A 16034-nucleotide genomic window follows, 5' to 3' on the forward strand; every position below is an offset into this window, starting at 1 on the left:
GGCAATGAATATTGTAATTCAAACCAATACCCTCAAAAATCATTATTCACCGCCAGCTTGGTCAGTCCCCAGATCTGGTGAGAATAATGCTGTCACAGGGATTATTAGAGAGTAAAGAAAAAGTGCTTGCTTAAATAGGCCCTATGGTTAATATTAGGCAGAGCTGCAAAGGCAGAGGGATATGGGAGCAGAAGACCAACAAAGACCCCTGTTAAAACTACGACACTGGACAGTGCCTGATGTGGGCTTGTGACGTCACAAATTAGATGATGGAGTAGCGTTCCCGCTAGGCTGTTTTAGCGGGGCACCCCACCCTTCCCGATCTCAAAAGGGCAGAATGTGCCCTCCGTTTTGGCAGCGCCATGCTAAAACAACATGGCGGGTGCTGTACCCACCTGCGGGTGGGAAATATTGCGGTGCAGCGATCACCTCCAGTGAACAGATGCCGGGTGCATGCGCCCAGCATCTATTCACAGAAACAGGAGAGCTTGGGGACAGCCCGGCATGTCCGTTAGTCCCGTGTACGCCGCCAAGAGTGATGAAAAGGGGGTGTGTATTAAAGACACTTTCTCATGACCACGCCCTTTTTGGACGCGCAGGAGTGCCCCTTTCTAGGTCCGGCACCGGACCAAGCATGAACACTACTGCAGAACTGGGAACATGTGGCGTGGTCCGATGATTCACAGTTCCAGATGTTTCAAACGAATGTTAGGGTACACGTGTGGTGTTCCACCTGAACACGTAATTGACCGGTAACTGCTACATTACATTGCTTGATGACCATTTACAGTCCTTCATGAACTTCATGTACCCCCATGATGGAAAATACCAGTAAGATAATGCACAGTATCAATGGTCCCAACTAGTCCAGACTTATTTCGAGGAGCATTCTGGAAAGTTCAGACGAATGGTGTGGCCACCACTTTTGCCGAACATGAACCCTATCGAGCATTTACGGGACATGGTGGAGAGGTCCATTCGCACCCAAGATCCTGTACCTACAAATATCAGGAAGCTGTGGGAAACTATTCAGATGGCATGGGTCAGCATTTCTCATGAGGTCTTCCGTCCACTTGTGGAATCGATGCCACATTGAGTTGCTGCACTTCACCGGGCTAGTAAAGACACAGAATCCAGCAACTACAAGTTGGATTGGTATATCTCCAGAGAATATACATCTCAGTTCAATATGCACCAGAGTTTCATCGCCAGCAAGTATTCCACACATGAAAGTCACATCGGTGGCGCTTCAGCGTGCCAGTTGTTTGTATGCCAAACAAAATCAGAACAGGATGCTAATGGGTAATTATATGCTGTCACACAAGTCTTTTTGTTTTTCCTTGACCATAACCTTAGTACATAGTTTCAGAGTCTATAAGGTATTCTATAATAGTGACCCAATGTAAGACCAGTTACGGTTTCAATAAATTTAGACATAAAATGTAAATGTTTTACATTATTTTCAATTGGAACATGTTGGAGGGTGTTCTTGTTTTTTTAAAAAAAAAAGCAGAATGTACATGTACATCTTCAGAACTTTTTAATGTCATAAGCTGTAAAACAAAATGTTTGTGAGATTAAACCGCTATGGAATGTTGTCCACCCAGACTTGTATTTGAAAAGGCCTCTGGCATAGCCTGAGATAAATACATTCTGCTGTCTGTCTCATTTATACAGCCACATTTCAACGCAAGGTCTTCAAATCTACAAATGTGTTCTATTACAGTATATTACAGAATGTATCTATCTACACAACACAAAAATTAAGTATGTATCTAACCATAACATCTATCTGTATAGATATATTTCACAATTCTTGTATGAAGGGAAATGTATAATCATATCAGAAAGTCACCTATGATTTCAAATGGCAAGTTCGTGCACTTAGAATATATTATTTGCATTATTCTTAAATATAAAGCAATGAATTTACCTAGTAAAATGAAAGATCTTGGCATTAAGTAGACCAGAGCCGGCCCTAGCCAATTTGGTGCCCTAGGCAAAATTTTGACCCGTATCACCTCCCCCCCCCCCCCCCCTCCTGAATCTGGCTAAATTAGCCAGAATGAGCTTCTGCACAGAAGCTCATTCTGACCTGGCCACGAGCTGAGCTCCGATTGCAGCAGCGCCAGGGGGGTAGTGGCAGAGCAGTCGGATGCCCATGGGCATTTGCTTATTATGCCTATGCCTAGGTCCGGCTCTGAAGTAGACAAAACAACTTAAAGAAGCTCAAGTCTACAAATATGAGCATGCACAACATACAGAACTTACACTGGCTCCGTAAATAAGAGCGGACACAAGACAAATAAGCCCTACTTGTTTTTACAAACAAATCAGACTCAAAAAACTAGACCCCATTAAGCTAAAATAAATAGATTAAATACATGGCATACTTTAGGAATACGCTGATTGTTAGAGGTCATGGAATCCTGCTGCCAACCAGCACCATCTGTATTTCAGAATGGACTTGCATGTGTAGGTTTACAGCTGGGTATTTTATTACTCACTAGTGTTACAAGAAACAGACAACAAGAGCTAAGCTACACGGTACAGAGCTTTTGTAACAATGTTATAGTATTCCACTGTTAACATAATACACTTCGCTATTTTGAGGTAGCCCACATGTTTATCTTGGTTTACGACTCACTACAGTGCCAAGATCTAATTTTTATGGGGGGCCAATGCACTAGAGTAAAGTTTTGTAAAAAAATTGGTAATTTCATGTACAGTTTGGAGACAGACAGATTTCCCGAAGTCGAAAACGGCACATTAAATAACAGATCTTTAAAATGCATGATTTGAAACTACCATCACAATGTTTTCAAATGGCAAGTATACAAACTGCATGGATTTAGGAATGTGTATTTTTAGACATGGTCCTGATAGACAAGAAGTGCAAACCACAAGGTGACTGAGGTATCTTGCCTTTAGAACTTGAAAAACATAAGGATTACAAATAATATTGTCCCAGTTCCATATGTAATACAATAATAGTGGCCCCAGTCCTATAAATAAATTAATAATAGCCTCATTACAATAAATTACAGTGCATTAATTGAGTATATTACTAGACTAATGAATAATTCAGTAGTTCCATACAGTTTGGAATAGGTGGCATATATTACATGGCAAATCTCTACTAACATCCCTATGAACTGCTCCTATAGTACCTTCCCCCCCCCCCTTCACATCCTCTGCAGAGCAGGTAAGTCTCACTATCTACTTCCCACATCCCAGTCTTCTCATGATACAGCCAATATCCCAACTGGAGAGATATTTCTGAATAAAACATACAGGTAGTGCTCGGTCTTCATCTACCTGAGAAAATATAGAAAACCATATAACACAACAGGCACAGGGGCTCCGAATAGGGAGAAAAGTACCTTAGTAAAAGAAAAAACTTTTGTGCATGTGTTACTGCAGCTTTAAATGTGAAGCAAAACAGAAAGATAGTCCTCCATTCATCAGCAAAATCAGCTTACTACAATGTATGTGTAACTTAAATCAAATCTAAAACAAACAACTCACGATTATTCTCGTGCTTCACAAACACTTACTGTTCTAACATCTGGTCATATTTAGCCAGTGCCTCTCTCTCAGCTGCAACCGCTCGCTCTTTTTCAGCTACAGCATTATCCTTTGCTTCCCTTAAATTTCTGCAATAAAGAAATAAAAAAAATTAAATCAAGTTACATATATTAGGCTTTTCTTGTTCTATTTTATGGCCATTTGGTATTAGAAAAACACAGTCCAGGAATATTTGGCTAACCACAGGGACTAGCAAAAACTGTGGTCAAATAATTAGAATAATAATTTTATTTATATATTGCTCTTCTCCAATAGGACTCAAGGAGCATGAATATGATGACCTCTTTCTGACCATGTGTGGTCATTGTCTGTCCACATCATGAGATCCGAGGTTCAGGAAGCACTGAGCTGCTGTTTGAGTCTGATTTGGCCCCTTTGTATTGAGATGGAATTCCGCTGATTTTAATGAATGGTGATTTGACAATATATAGTAGTTGAGTGATTGTTCAGTGTTATAAAGCATAAGAAGGATGTTCTAAATATAATGATGATATTACAGAGTTAGTCATGTTGGCATAGCGCAGCTTAAAGTTTGTGGGAGCCAACTGGATGGTATTACTAAAAACTGTGTGGTAAAAAATCTAAATGGATTTAGCTGCCAGATCAGACCAAAGAAGAAATATTGTATCCATAGACAATGCTGGAAATCTCAACACGTGGTCTAAATACAGATGTGTCCCTTATACAGGAATGAAATACCGCCAGCCGCAGCGGAAGGCCGACAGCGCTGGAAATCCCGATCATGGATAGGTGAGTATCTACTAACCTAACCCCCCCTAACCCTCCTTAGGGGTGCCTAACCCTAACCACCCCCTTCCCCGTTGCCTAAACCCAAGTCCCCTGGGGGGGTGCCTAACCCTAAGTCCCCCCCGGGGGTGCCTAACCCTAACCCTCCCTCCCCCTAGCCTAACCCTAACCCTCCCGGGGGGGTGACTAACCCTAAGTCCCCCCCCCCGGGAGCCCTAAACCTAACCCTCCCCACCCGCGTCTGTCCGCTCGTGGTGCCCGGCATCACTACGAACGGGATGCCGGGCGACGGTCTCCCGGCATCGGGGAAATGCGGGCATCTACATCTAGACGCCCGGCATTTCACCCTTGCCGGGAATATGACAGTCGGGAAGCCGGCTGCCGGTAAATAGGCAGTCGGCTTCCCGATTGCTTCCCATTATACACTTAGCATTGTTCTGCAATACGGCGCGAAACACCTGGCGTGACAGACCGCCTGACACGGGTGAGGTGGTAAACATGTCATTAATACTTCATCTTATGCTAGGCATACACTAAACAATTATCTGTCAGATATCTTACAAACTGGCTGCTTGAAATGAAAACCTGGTAATGCATGGGAGCAAATTACATTATACCATATGGTCCCAAATACTGGAAAACAGACAAAAATGATTGTTCAAATTGGTTAAATTCATTTGATTTAGCTAATTTGTATGAACAACCATTTTTGTATGTTTTCCAGTGGTCGATTGTGATTTACTCCCATACACTACCAGATTTTTATTCCAACCAGCCAGATTGGAAAGATGTCTGACAGATAATTGTATTGTGTGTATAATGTCCAGCATTAGTCACATTGTAGGCACAGAAACAGACAAATCTCAGGTGTACAACTCCAAATTATTAATAATATATATAAATGCAATAAAATTTTGCAATCAATAGAGGTTTTTAGCATAATCATGGCCAAGCTTATGGGCCTACCCACCATATCCAGGTAACCTCTTTCGGGTAGGTCCCTAACATACTAGGGTTCAAATCCAGAGTGCAGGACCCCCCAAAAACTGCCCCAGCCAAGCCGCCCCAGGGCACCACCATAGTAAGAAAAGTGCAGTGTAAAGAGATAGTTAGGAGCAGCTGCAGCTGTATATAAAGAAAAAAAATAAAAAGTGAAGTACATATATATTAAACACACAGTGAAGGGTTAAAATGTGTTATAAAGGAAAATGTGTTATAATGCAGTGCCCTGAGACAAATCAGCCAATGCAATCCAGGGGGACTCACGCCCCAAAAATGAACCAAAGTTGCACTACAGTATATAACTTTTAGGACTTACCTAGAATTGTGCCTAATACAGTGTGCATATACATTACCATAGTCCATGCTTTGAAACCAATAAGGAAGGGTGCTAGTCCAGAATGAGGGCGTCTCATTTCCCTCAGAAGTGCAATAAAGCACATTAAATGGAGCATATGGGAAAGATTTCTGGACTGCACAACCTGACTATATATATGATGGGAGGTGCTACCTGATGAGACTAATTGCAGGCACAGAAACAGACAAATCTCAGGTGCACAACTCTAAATTATTAATAATATATATAAATGCAATAAAATTTTGCAATCAATAGAGGTTTTTAGCATAATCATGGCCAAGCTTATGGGCTTACCCCCCATATCCAGGTAACCTCTTTCGGGTAGGTCCCTAACATACTAGGGTTCAAATCCAGAGCGCAGGACCCCCAAAAACTGCCCCAGCCAAGCCGCCCCAGGGCACCAGCATAGTAAGAAAAGTGCAGTGTAAAGAGATAGTTAGGAGCAGCTGCATATAAAGAATGAAAATGAAAAAGTGAAGTACATATATATTAAACACACAGTGAAGGGTTAGTCACATTGTAGATTCAAACAAAGACGTTCACAATGTACCATACTCACTAGGTTGTGACTTTTGTTGCAACGTAGTGAAGGAAGAGCCTCGCCTGCTCATATCAGAACTCTTTTTATATAGATTTGCGTCTTAGTCGCACACAGATGTACATGTACCGCAAGCTCCAGTGATCAGAGGGCCTGATTCAGAGCCGCTCGTAAGCGGCCGCTCGTTGGCTCAGAGCAATGTTCGCACATCTGCGCATGGGTCGCAATGCGCATGCGCCAACCAGTCAGTGCGGTTGGAAAACGTGTGTTCGCAAAATAGCGAGTGCCTGCTAATTTGAGTGACAGGAAGAGGCGTTTGTGGGTGGTAACAGGGGAAGGTGCTGGAAAACGGGGAATGGAGATACGAACGCAGGCGTGCCAAACGATCAAAACGGGCGTTTTAAGGGTGTGCATAATTAACAATGCAGCGTCATCGACCACGTCACTTGGTTGTTTCTTAGCCTGAACTGTTCGCATGATTGCGGTAGGAAAATCCAACCACAAGCACTGCAAGCAGTTCAGACGCCTTTCGATGTACTCGATTAATCTAATAAATAGCGGAGATGACGTATGATGCGAGCGGCCAGGGGGCGTCTTTACAAAATAGCGAGCGCATGTTTCGTTTGCTCGCTCAGAAATAGAGGCGTCAACAGACCGCAAAGAGCGAGCGCTCAATTTAAATAGCCGGCCCCTTTTTCTGAACGAGCGAGCGCAAATAGCGTCCGGCTCTGAATTAGGCCCAGTGTACGCTAGTAATGTAATTTTGTTGCTTCTTGTAGTTTATAGTGGTATGAATAAGTCCCAACCTTTAAATAAGGCCGATTTCCGCAGCCAAATACCAAGGACCCTGGCGCGCCATAAAGGGTTATTTTGTGCGCCTACACCAACAGTGTATGAGGACACATATGCAGCTAGACCCATTTTGTTACTGGAAAGAAGACAACCCAAAGATAACTTTAATACTAACTATAAATACTTTAGGCACATGTAGGGGGGCGTGACTACAGTGGGTGCAGGTGGTGCGGTTGCTATGGGGCCCAAATCCGCAACCAGGGCTCAGAGGCATCACCGGATCTGACACCAGGTGTGCACCCAGAGGCGACCGCGTCCGAAAAGGGCTGTGGCCAAACAAAAAGGGGGCTTGACCTCGTGAAAATCCCTCCGGAGACTAATTCCTGCACTTCCGGTTCCTCCTCTGTGACAGGAGCAGAGTGCTGCAGGAGAATGTCACACTACAGCACCTGGCTCCTGTTACTGAGGAGGAGGAGCCGGCATTTTGGTGTCACCCCCTCCGAGGGTGACTCCACATGCGGCCCGCACCCCTATAGACGGGGAAAGAGACAGTCATCAGGATGAGATGAGTGAGGAGGCACCAAGGTACCCTGGGAGGAATAAGATTGTGCTGGGTTTGCCAGTTCCCTGCTGTGGCTGGACTGCAGTGCATGAGATGAGCCTCTCCTACATGGTGGAAATGCATTCACACAGCATTGCACAGTTAAAGACAGGCAAATAAGGTCCAGATTTGCAGCAGAAACATTTAAAATTCATGTCAAACAGTGCAACATCCCTACTTTCACTGACAGATCGATGCAGTAAAACCATTGAAAGTAATAAAATAAAGACTGCTCATTTTATTGTACTCTACAGAACTTAACATCTTTACAATACCATCGATAAACTTACATTATTTTTTTTACTTTGTGTATTTATATTTTGTCATTGATCTCTCCCTTCAACAAATTAGGAACATTGCAGAGCTCTTGTATGTTTGGCTTTAAAATTAAACGGAATAAAAAAATAAAATAATGTACCACAGTACTTTTGGTAATATACATGGGAGGGAATTCAATTAGTTAATAAAGTGAACTAGGCCACTACTATGGAGCATGTAAAGAAATGCTGCTGCGGAGAGGTGAAAAGGGGAAGTAGGAAAAATATACCTATGGTCTCACAAAGTTATAGTTATACCCCTGGGCAAATGCACTTGCTGAAAGTAAAGGACACATGGATATTTATATTGGAGTTTCTTGCTCTCCCTGGTTCTGCTCATATTTTCTTCATCACTAAATCTCAGCAACAGTGCATGATACATCTAAGCCTTTCTTCATCACTAAATATCAGCAACAGTGTAGGATACATGTAAGCCTTTCTTCATCACTAAATCTCAGCAACAGTGCATGATACATCTAAGCCTTTCTTCATCACTAAATATCAGCAACAGTGCATGATACATGTAAGCCTTTCTTCATCACTAAATCTCAGCAACAGTGCATGATACATCTAAGCCTTTCTTCATCACTAAATATCAGCAACAGTGCATGATACATGTAAGCCTTTCTTCATCACTAAATATCAGCAACAGTGTAGGATACATGTAAGCCTTTCTTCATCACTAAATCTCAGCAACAGTGCAGGATACATGTAAGCCTTTCTTCATCACTAAATATCAGCAACAGTGCAGGATACATGTAAGCCTTTCTTCATCACTAAATATCAGCAACAGTGCATGATACATCTAAGCCTTTCTTCATCACTAAATATCAGCAACAGTGCATGATACACGTAAGCCTTTCTTCATCACTAAATATCAGCAACAGTGCATGATACATCTAAGCCTTTCTTCATCACTAAATATCAGCAACAGTGCAGGATACATCTAAGCCTTTCTTCATCACTAAATATCAGCAACAGTGCAGGATACATGTAAGCCTTTCTTCATCACTAAATATCAGCAACAGTGCATGATACATCTAAGCCTTTCTTCATCACTAAATATCAGCAACAGTGCAGGATACATGTAAGCCTTTCTTCATCACTAAATATCAGCAACAGTGCATGATACATCTAAGCCTTTCTTCATCACTAAATATCAGCAACAGTGCATGATACATCTAAGCCTTTCTTCATCACTAAATCTCAGCAACAGTGCATGATACATCTAAGCCTTTCTTCATCACTAAATATCAGCAACAGTGCATGATACATGTAAGCCTTTCTTCATCACTAAATCTCAGCAACAGTGCATGATACATCTAAGCCTTTCTTCATCACTAAATATCAGCAACAGTGCATGATACATCTAAGCCTTTCTTCATCACTAAATATCAGCAACAGTGCATGATACATCTAAGCCTTTCTTCATCACTAAATATCAGCAACAGTGTAGGATACATGTAAGCCTTTCTTCATCACTAAATATCAGCAACAGTGCAGGATACATCTAAGCCTTTCTTCATCACTAAATATCAGCAACAGTGCAGGATACATGTAAGCCTTTCTTCATCACTAAATATCAGCAACAGTGCATGATACATCTAAGCCTTTCTTCATCACTAAATATCAGCAACAGTGCAGGATACATGTAAGCCTTTCTTCATCACTAAATATCAGCAACAGAGCAGGATACATGTAAGCCTTTCTTCATCACTAAATATCAGCAACAGAGCAGGATACATCTAAACCTTTCTTCATCACTAAATATCAGCAACAGAGCAGGATACATCTAAGCCTTTCTTCATCACTAAATATCAGCAACAGTGCAGGATACATGTAAGCCTTTCTTCATCACTAAATATCAGCAACAGTGCAGGATACATGCAAACCCTAATATGGGGAAGTGCAGTTAAGTGAGGTTTGAGTGACAAGTTTGCAGTCTTAGATTACAAGATTGCACCAGAATGTCTACATGGTCTGAATGTTGACATAACGAATGTCCTCAGTGAGAATGTTGATAGTCCTATTTTACCCTAACCCTAATATGTTCATAATGTCAACATTTTGAACATGTCGAAAGTTAATGTTATGAACAGGTTGACATTCTGAACCTGTTGACATTCTGAATGTCGATATGTTGACTACATAACTAGCCTGGGATGTCAATTTAATTTAAAAGATCTAACTAAAAAGCTCTGATTTTCTATGATTTTCTACCTTATGTAGCAGTAGTGACATCTGTCTTTTCCTGTATGTAATGCAAATACTCCACTCAATATTTTTCAAAAGTTGCCATTAAAACCAAAGGTAAAACGAAATGGGCCTATCCATTACCCGACTTTGTGAACAAACCGACCAAAACCAGGAGGTTTTGGTCGCATTGTTCACAAAGTTGGGTAATGGATAGCCGGCAAGGACCAGCGATGCTCGTGCACGATGAGTCCTTGCCGTCCCGACTATCTACTGAACATGCCCGTCAACCTGACGACACTCATCAGATTCGGCATGTTCAGACATAGGAGGTCGGGCTCCTTCACTGAATGACGTTCAGTGCGGGCACCGCTCCTCGGCGATATGAAGGTCTGAACGCTAGACGTTCAGACTTTTAGGTCGCCTAATGGCTTCCTCTTGTTTGTTATATAACAACTGTTGGGTGGACTGCATGACATGAGAAAGGGTAAACTCTGTAATTATGTTTTTTTGCATATTATCTGCAACAAATAATAAAAAACGTAATCATTTAGAGACTGTAATTCTAACTAGGGTTAGTTGCATCTATGCCACTTCAATTCAGATTTTAACTGCTACATGCAGCCATTTTCTGCTCTTTCCATGACAATCACATAATAGTGCATCTCATTCCTACTTGTTCCCACCATTGCTGCATGCATATTTTGCTTACCAGGATAACTTGTAGGTTTGAGCAGGTATACCTATTTACAGACTATTTTCATTACAGGTTTTCAGTTCCTCCTCAAAGATCTCTCTGTATTACTGCCTCAACGGAAAAGGAAAGCTATGGTCCATTTATCCTTGCAAGACAAACTGATACTAACCCACCTATTGGATGTCTGTCTTCTATAATAGATGCTGGTTGGTAGTAGCAGTCCTAATTTCTTGATAGGTTGGGTTGGCTTTCCCCATTCATTATATTGATACAAGGGAACTAGAAAAAGTAATTAAGTATAAATCCAATTTTTCGTATTTGTATAGTGAGATGATTCTAAAAAACCTAAAACAGAGGTTGGTATTTAAGATGAGCAATTATTCTGCTATAAAAGTACAGCAGGAGGAGCCAGGTATATGATTGATAAAATGCCCCCACTAACCTCCCCAAATAAAAAAAATTATAAACAGAAGCAGCACTAAATCAAGAACATAAAGTGAGCATGTTCTTCCAGCATAAGTATGTTTCACCTTTCTAACATAACATCTGCTGCCCAACACCATACTAAATGATGGTATACAGGTGAGAACCCACCAAGCAGCTGTGACATCCTGCGTATTGCTCACTGCCCCGATTTAGCAGTAGGTGAGAGGGCGTGCCCCTATGATAACATTTTACTGCAATGGATTCTGGATCATGGAGTTTGCTACCAGGTTCTGGCTACAGAGTACTAACAGAGAGCACTGAACACAACAAATGCCAGTTTGAATGAAGCAAGATGCAAACCACCAGCCAATGAGGAAACACAAAGCAAGAAAACTGTCTCCATTTAACATGGATATCATATTTATGATTCTTTTTATTATAACATATATGGCTACAGAAACTAGTAATAAAGAAGTTGCTACTCTCTCTCTCTCTGTGTATATTAGGAAAATGAAGCTTTCCTTGAAAGGCAGACAGAACTTGAAGGATTTCTATCTCATGCTTATTATGAGATTATTAACATAATCTACTGTTACTTGTAAATAGGTGGAATTATTTTAAGCCTGTAATTAAGAATAGCAGTCTACTTCCTCTAACGTGTTGTGTGCTGCTCAGTCCTGTAGTACCCATTGTATTGCTCAAGTCATTGTTAATTCTTTAAAAAGGTTGTTGCAATGATGTAATACCACATTCGGACACATTCTTTAAAACGCACATTACAAATGTCAAAACTCTTACCAACAGTGATGATCTCACCAGAACACACCCTGAGTCACGTGTGATAGCCCTCCAACATACTATATTATTTTCATACGTTTCTCAGGTAACTGCATTCTATTTAAAAGGGAGTCTCCCAAGTCAATACATTTAAAAAGAAAAAAAAAACAGAAACCTGATTTAGTGATTAATATACTAAATTATGATGAGTACTATAAAGTATTGTAAATTACTGAGTATGGTGATGTACTGCTAAATTCTGCAGAACGTGCAATGTTATTTAAAAGCAAGGTACATTCAATTAAGTCAAAATCTCCTGGCTTAGCAAACAATACTATTTAGTGAGAAACAGGGATCATTAAGCTAGCAAACATGTACAAATATGGTATATTGGCCGTCTTGTGCGTTCTCCTGAATAGGATGTACATGGGTCTCAGAATGCACTGCTGATAATTGAACACACTTAAAAATCTGGGTATCTGGCAAATGCTTTTTCAATATAAATCTAATAATCAATTCCCAGTGATGAGTGGTCATGATGTTCAGCTAAACGCATCCCCTAGAATTATAATACAGCAACATTGTGAGGTCTACGGAAAACCTCTGAAATGTTGATGGCCGCAAGGTGCAGAAGAGATGGACAGAAAGACAGCATTTTAACTGTCACATATAGTTTTAGTTTACTTTAAAAGGAAAGTAACACTGTATCCACAATAAGTAATATTGCACAAATACAGACATCAGTAACCATAAAACAAGCAAAAAAGGAAATAATATAGAGGACCCAGAACTTTTGGGGAAGGGTTGTGCTCACTCTTAAAATAACTTTATGTGAGACAATATAATGTAATAGAAAAAAAAAGAAACATGGTCCAAAAATATTAGACTCATTGCTCTAGGTTTGATCAATATATTCTAAAGTAATTTTTCACATAATTACTAATTATAAACAGTTACTACCAGTATATAAGTGTGGTATGACTGATACCTGTTTTCTCGCTCATACATCTCTTTAGAGGCCCCTCGGAGCTGTTCAATTTCTTGACTTGTCTTCAGTCTAATTTGCTCCAGCTCATCACGCAGCTTGTTTTCATATTCTGTTTTATAGTGGTCCCTGCAAAACAATTACAGAATGTGATATTGACTGCGGTGGGGGTATAGTGTTTTTGTTTATAGGTAATACTATGATATATATTTGTTTCGGTTATATACAAAATGGGTTTCTAGACAAATTCTTTTACTTTACGGTCTTGCGTCAAAATCACTAGCTAAAACTCAAGGATAATAGTTTGTCATGATTTTTTAATTCAGTTCAAGTAAAGCCACTACTTTGTATAAGTGTGTGTATATAACAGAGGTGAATAACATAGGAAATAACTGGTGTGGTATGATTAACTCCCCAGATCTGCCATGCTCTTTCCCCTGCAGCAGACTGCCATGTTAGGAGATAAATTCTTCTCTAAACAATCAGATAGTTTGAGACTGATGTAGTTAATGCAAACATAGCGGCAGGGCCTTTGATGTCACAGCAGCGCAATTAATTGCACTTTAGCTCTGATCACAACACAGAGACAAGATGCTTCTCAGCCTAAATGTGCCCACACACAGCGATTCTTCATCCAATTTGGCCAATTTCGACGAATCGTCAGGACAAATCATGAAAAATATGGCGAAATCGTGAAGTTTTACTCCTGATTACGATGCGCGTCCCCGCTAGTCGCACATCGCATCTTCAGATTTGCAATGAAGTAAGGCAGATCTGACAATCTAGGAGGCGATGCACTGTGAAAGTCTGGATGCAGGAGAGATCGTATGAAGATTGGACACCAAATTGTGTGCAGAGCTGCCGGGGAGAGTTTCAAGGGAAATCGCACACATGGGCTGATCGTGTGCAGATCGCCATGTGTGTGGCCACCTTTAAGGGGTTTATTCAACTAAATATGTAATACGTTGGAGGGGACCAATGACATTTACTTCACACAGGGAATTTCATTGATATCACGAAAATGATGAATTTTCCCTGATTTATACCCTCAATAAAAGAGTAAATAACCCCCTTTGCAGCTGCGACACCTCTGGTCTCCTCTTATTCTATGATCCTAAACAGTAGGGGGATTATTTACCAAATGGTAGTTTTTTAAATACACCGTTTAGCGGCGATTTTGCCCGAAGAATTTAAAACAGCAATCTAGCAAATCTTATTAAGTGCAAAACCAGGTGTCTCAGCCAAATTTGAGTAGTACATTAGTTCATCAGATTGATTTTTAGACTTCATAAGATCTAATAAAAAGTTTAAGCGGTCTGTAAAGTTGTGAGAGGTAATGTATTAAACTCCACCTATATGAAAAGTAATATTTATGGTTTTTGAGGGTTTATTTTTTCTTTATATAAAAATAATTTTACAACATAGGCCTATTTGGAAAACAGTCTGTCAAAACATAAAACAAAAAAGCAACATTAATTATTATATAGAACAAATTTGACAAACAAATTGCCACAATATACTTTCACATGTAATACATTTGCATGGATATGGCAAACATGATTATTCTTTAAAAGTCAAGATTAGCAACTGCATAATATTATGTATCTGTATCTTAAAAAATGACATAATACTGCAATAAAACTGCGATCATTGAAATACAGGTTTCCTTCTTTATTTAAATCTTTTCAATGCATTTCACTTGATGAAGACAAAACTGAAGGGAAAATGCCCCATGAACAAGCAGGAACTGAAGACATTTGCAGTAGAGGCCTGGCAGAGCATCACCAGGGATGAAACCCAGCTTCTGGTGATGTCTATGCGTTCCAGACTTCAGGCTGTAATTGCCTGCAAAGGATTTGCAACAAAGTATTAAAAAGTGAAAGTTAGATTTAGGATTGTTTAGTTTGTCCCATTACTTTTGGCCCCTTAAAAAGTGGGAGGCACATATAGAAACCGTTGTAATTCCTACACCGCTCACCTGATTTGGATGTAATTACCCTCAAATTAAATCTGAAAGTCTGCAGTTAAAGCACATCTTGTTTGTTTCATTTCAAAACCATTGTGGTGGTGAATAGAGGCCAAAATCTGAAAATTCTGTCAATGTCCCAATATTTATGGACCTGACTGTATATGGCCAACAAACCTATAAAGCACACTAAGTAGCTAATTAAAATGAGTTAAATTATTACAGGATTGTTGCTAATTACTTTAACTACAGACAATCATAAAAACCTGTTTTCTGCTATCCCTATATGATGAATATAAAAAAATATATTACAAAAACACAATTAATACATGACCAACACAATGCAAAACTGCAAAATTTTCATATTCAACTTTTGCATTCATAGGGACATAAATATTGGTAAGTAAAAAAAAAGTTTTACATGGTGAAAAAGAAAACCAGTACTGATTGTGTGAACTCACCGAGAAGCAACATATTTTTCATACATTTCCTCTCTTGCTTTTTTTGCGTCTTCTAGGTGACTCTGAAGTCTTTCCATGCGATCCTCCTCATGGGCACAGCGGACATTCAGCTCCATGTTCTGACGGTTAAGGAAATCTTTATCCTTTTGCAACAAGGTGACAGACTGTTGCAATGTACTGACCTGTAAAGTGAAAACAGTTATATCTAGTGACAGCTTGAGCACAGGTTTGGTTTCAGCCTATAGTAGTCAATATTAAACTGCACTAGAAAATTGACCTTTGGTTTAAAAAAAAAAAAAATATTTGTGTACTAAAATTGCACAATATATTTTTGTATGGAACTTTCGTTCAATAAGACCCACAGCTTTTAATGGTTACTGCCTATCAATGTTAAAGATGTATTCTATCATATGTTAGAATAATCTAATATGTAATGGTCATGTTTCTATCGCTCTTAATGGATGACCTTATAGACCAGCCAAATAATTTGCTAAAACTCCATTACAGTGTACAGGTTACTGAAATGTAAAAAGATACAGAACTAAACATGTTCCTTTAAGTGCATGAATAATAGCTAAATTTATTAATA

The 16034-nt window shown here is 39.9% G+C and overlaps 1 protein-coding gene across 4 annotated transcripts in view; it reads right to left on the reverse strand.

Moving 5' to 3' along the window:
- The window catches only part of PIBF1 (progesterone immunomodulatory binding factor 1), a 276137-nt gene that overhangs the window by 198665 nt on the left and 61438 nt on the right, over positions 1 to 16034 (reverse strand). For all 4 annotated transcript variants that reach the window (XM_088459353.1, XM_088459362.1, XM_088459346.1 and 1 more), the window contains 3 exons: positions 15446 to 15627; positions 13022 to 13147; positions 3558 to 3656 (listed from right to left, as the gene is read on the reverse strand). In XM_088459353.1, coding sequence (XP_088315479.1) covers positions 3558 to 3656; positions 13022 to 13147; positions 15446 to 15627 — 407 coding nt within the window. The remainder of the gene's footprint in view (positions 1 to 3557; positions 3657 to 13021; positions 13148 to 15445; positions 15628 to 16034) is intronic.

Source organism: Taudactylus pleione, unplaced genomic scaffold, assembly GCF_031769625.1.
Source record: "Taudactylus pleione unplaced genomic scaffold, aTauple2 ptg000041l, whole genome shotgun sequence".
Classification (NCBI taxonomy): Eukaryota; Metazoa; Chordata; class Amphibia; order Anura; family Myobatrachidae; genus Taudactylus; species Taudactylus pleione.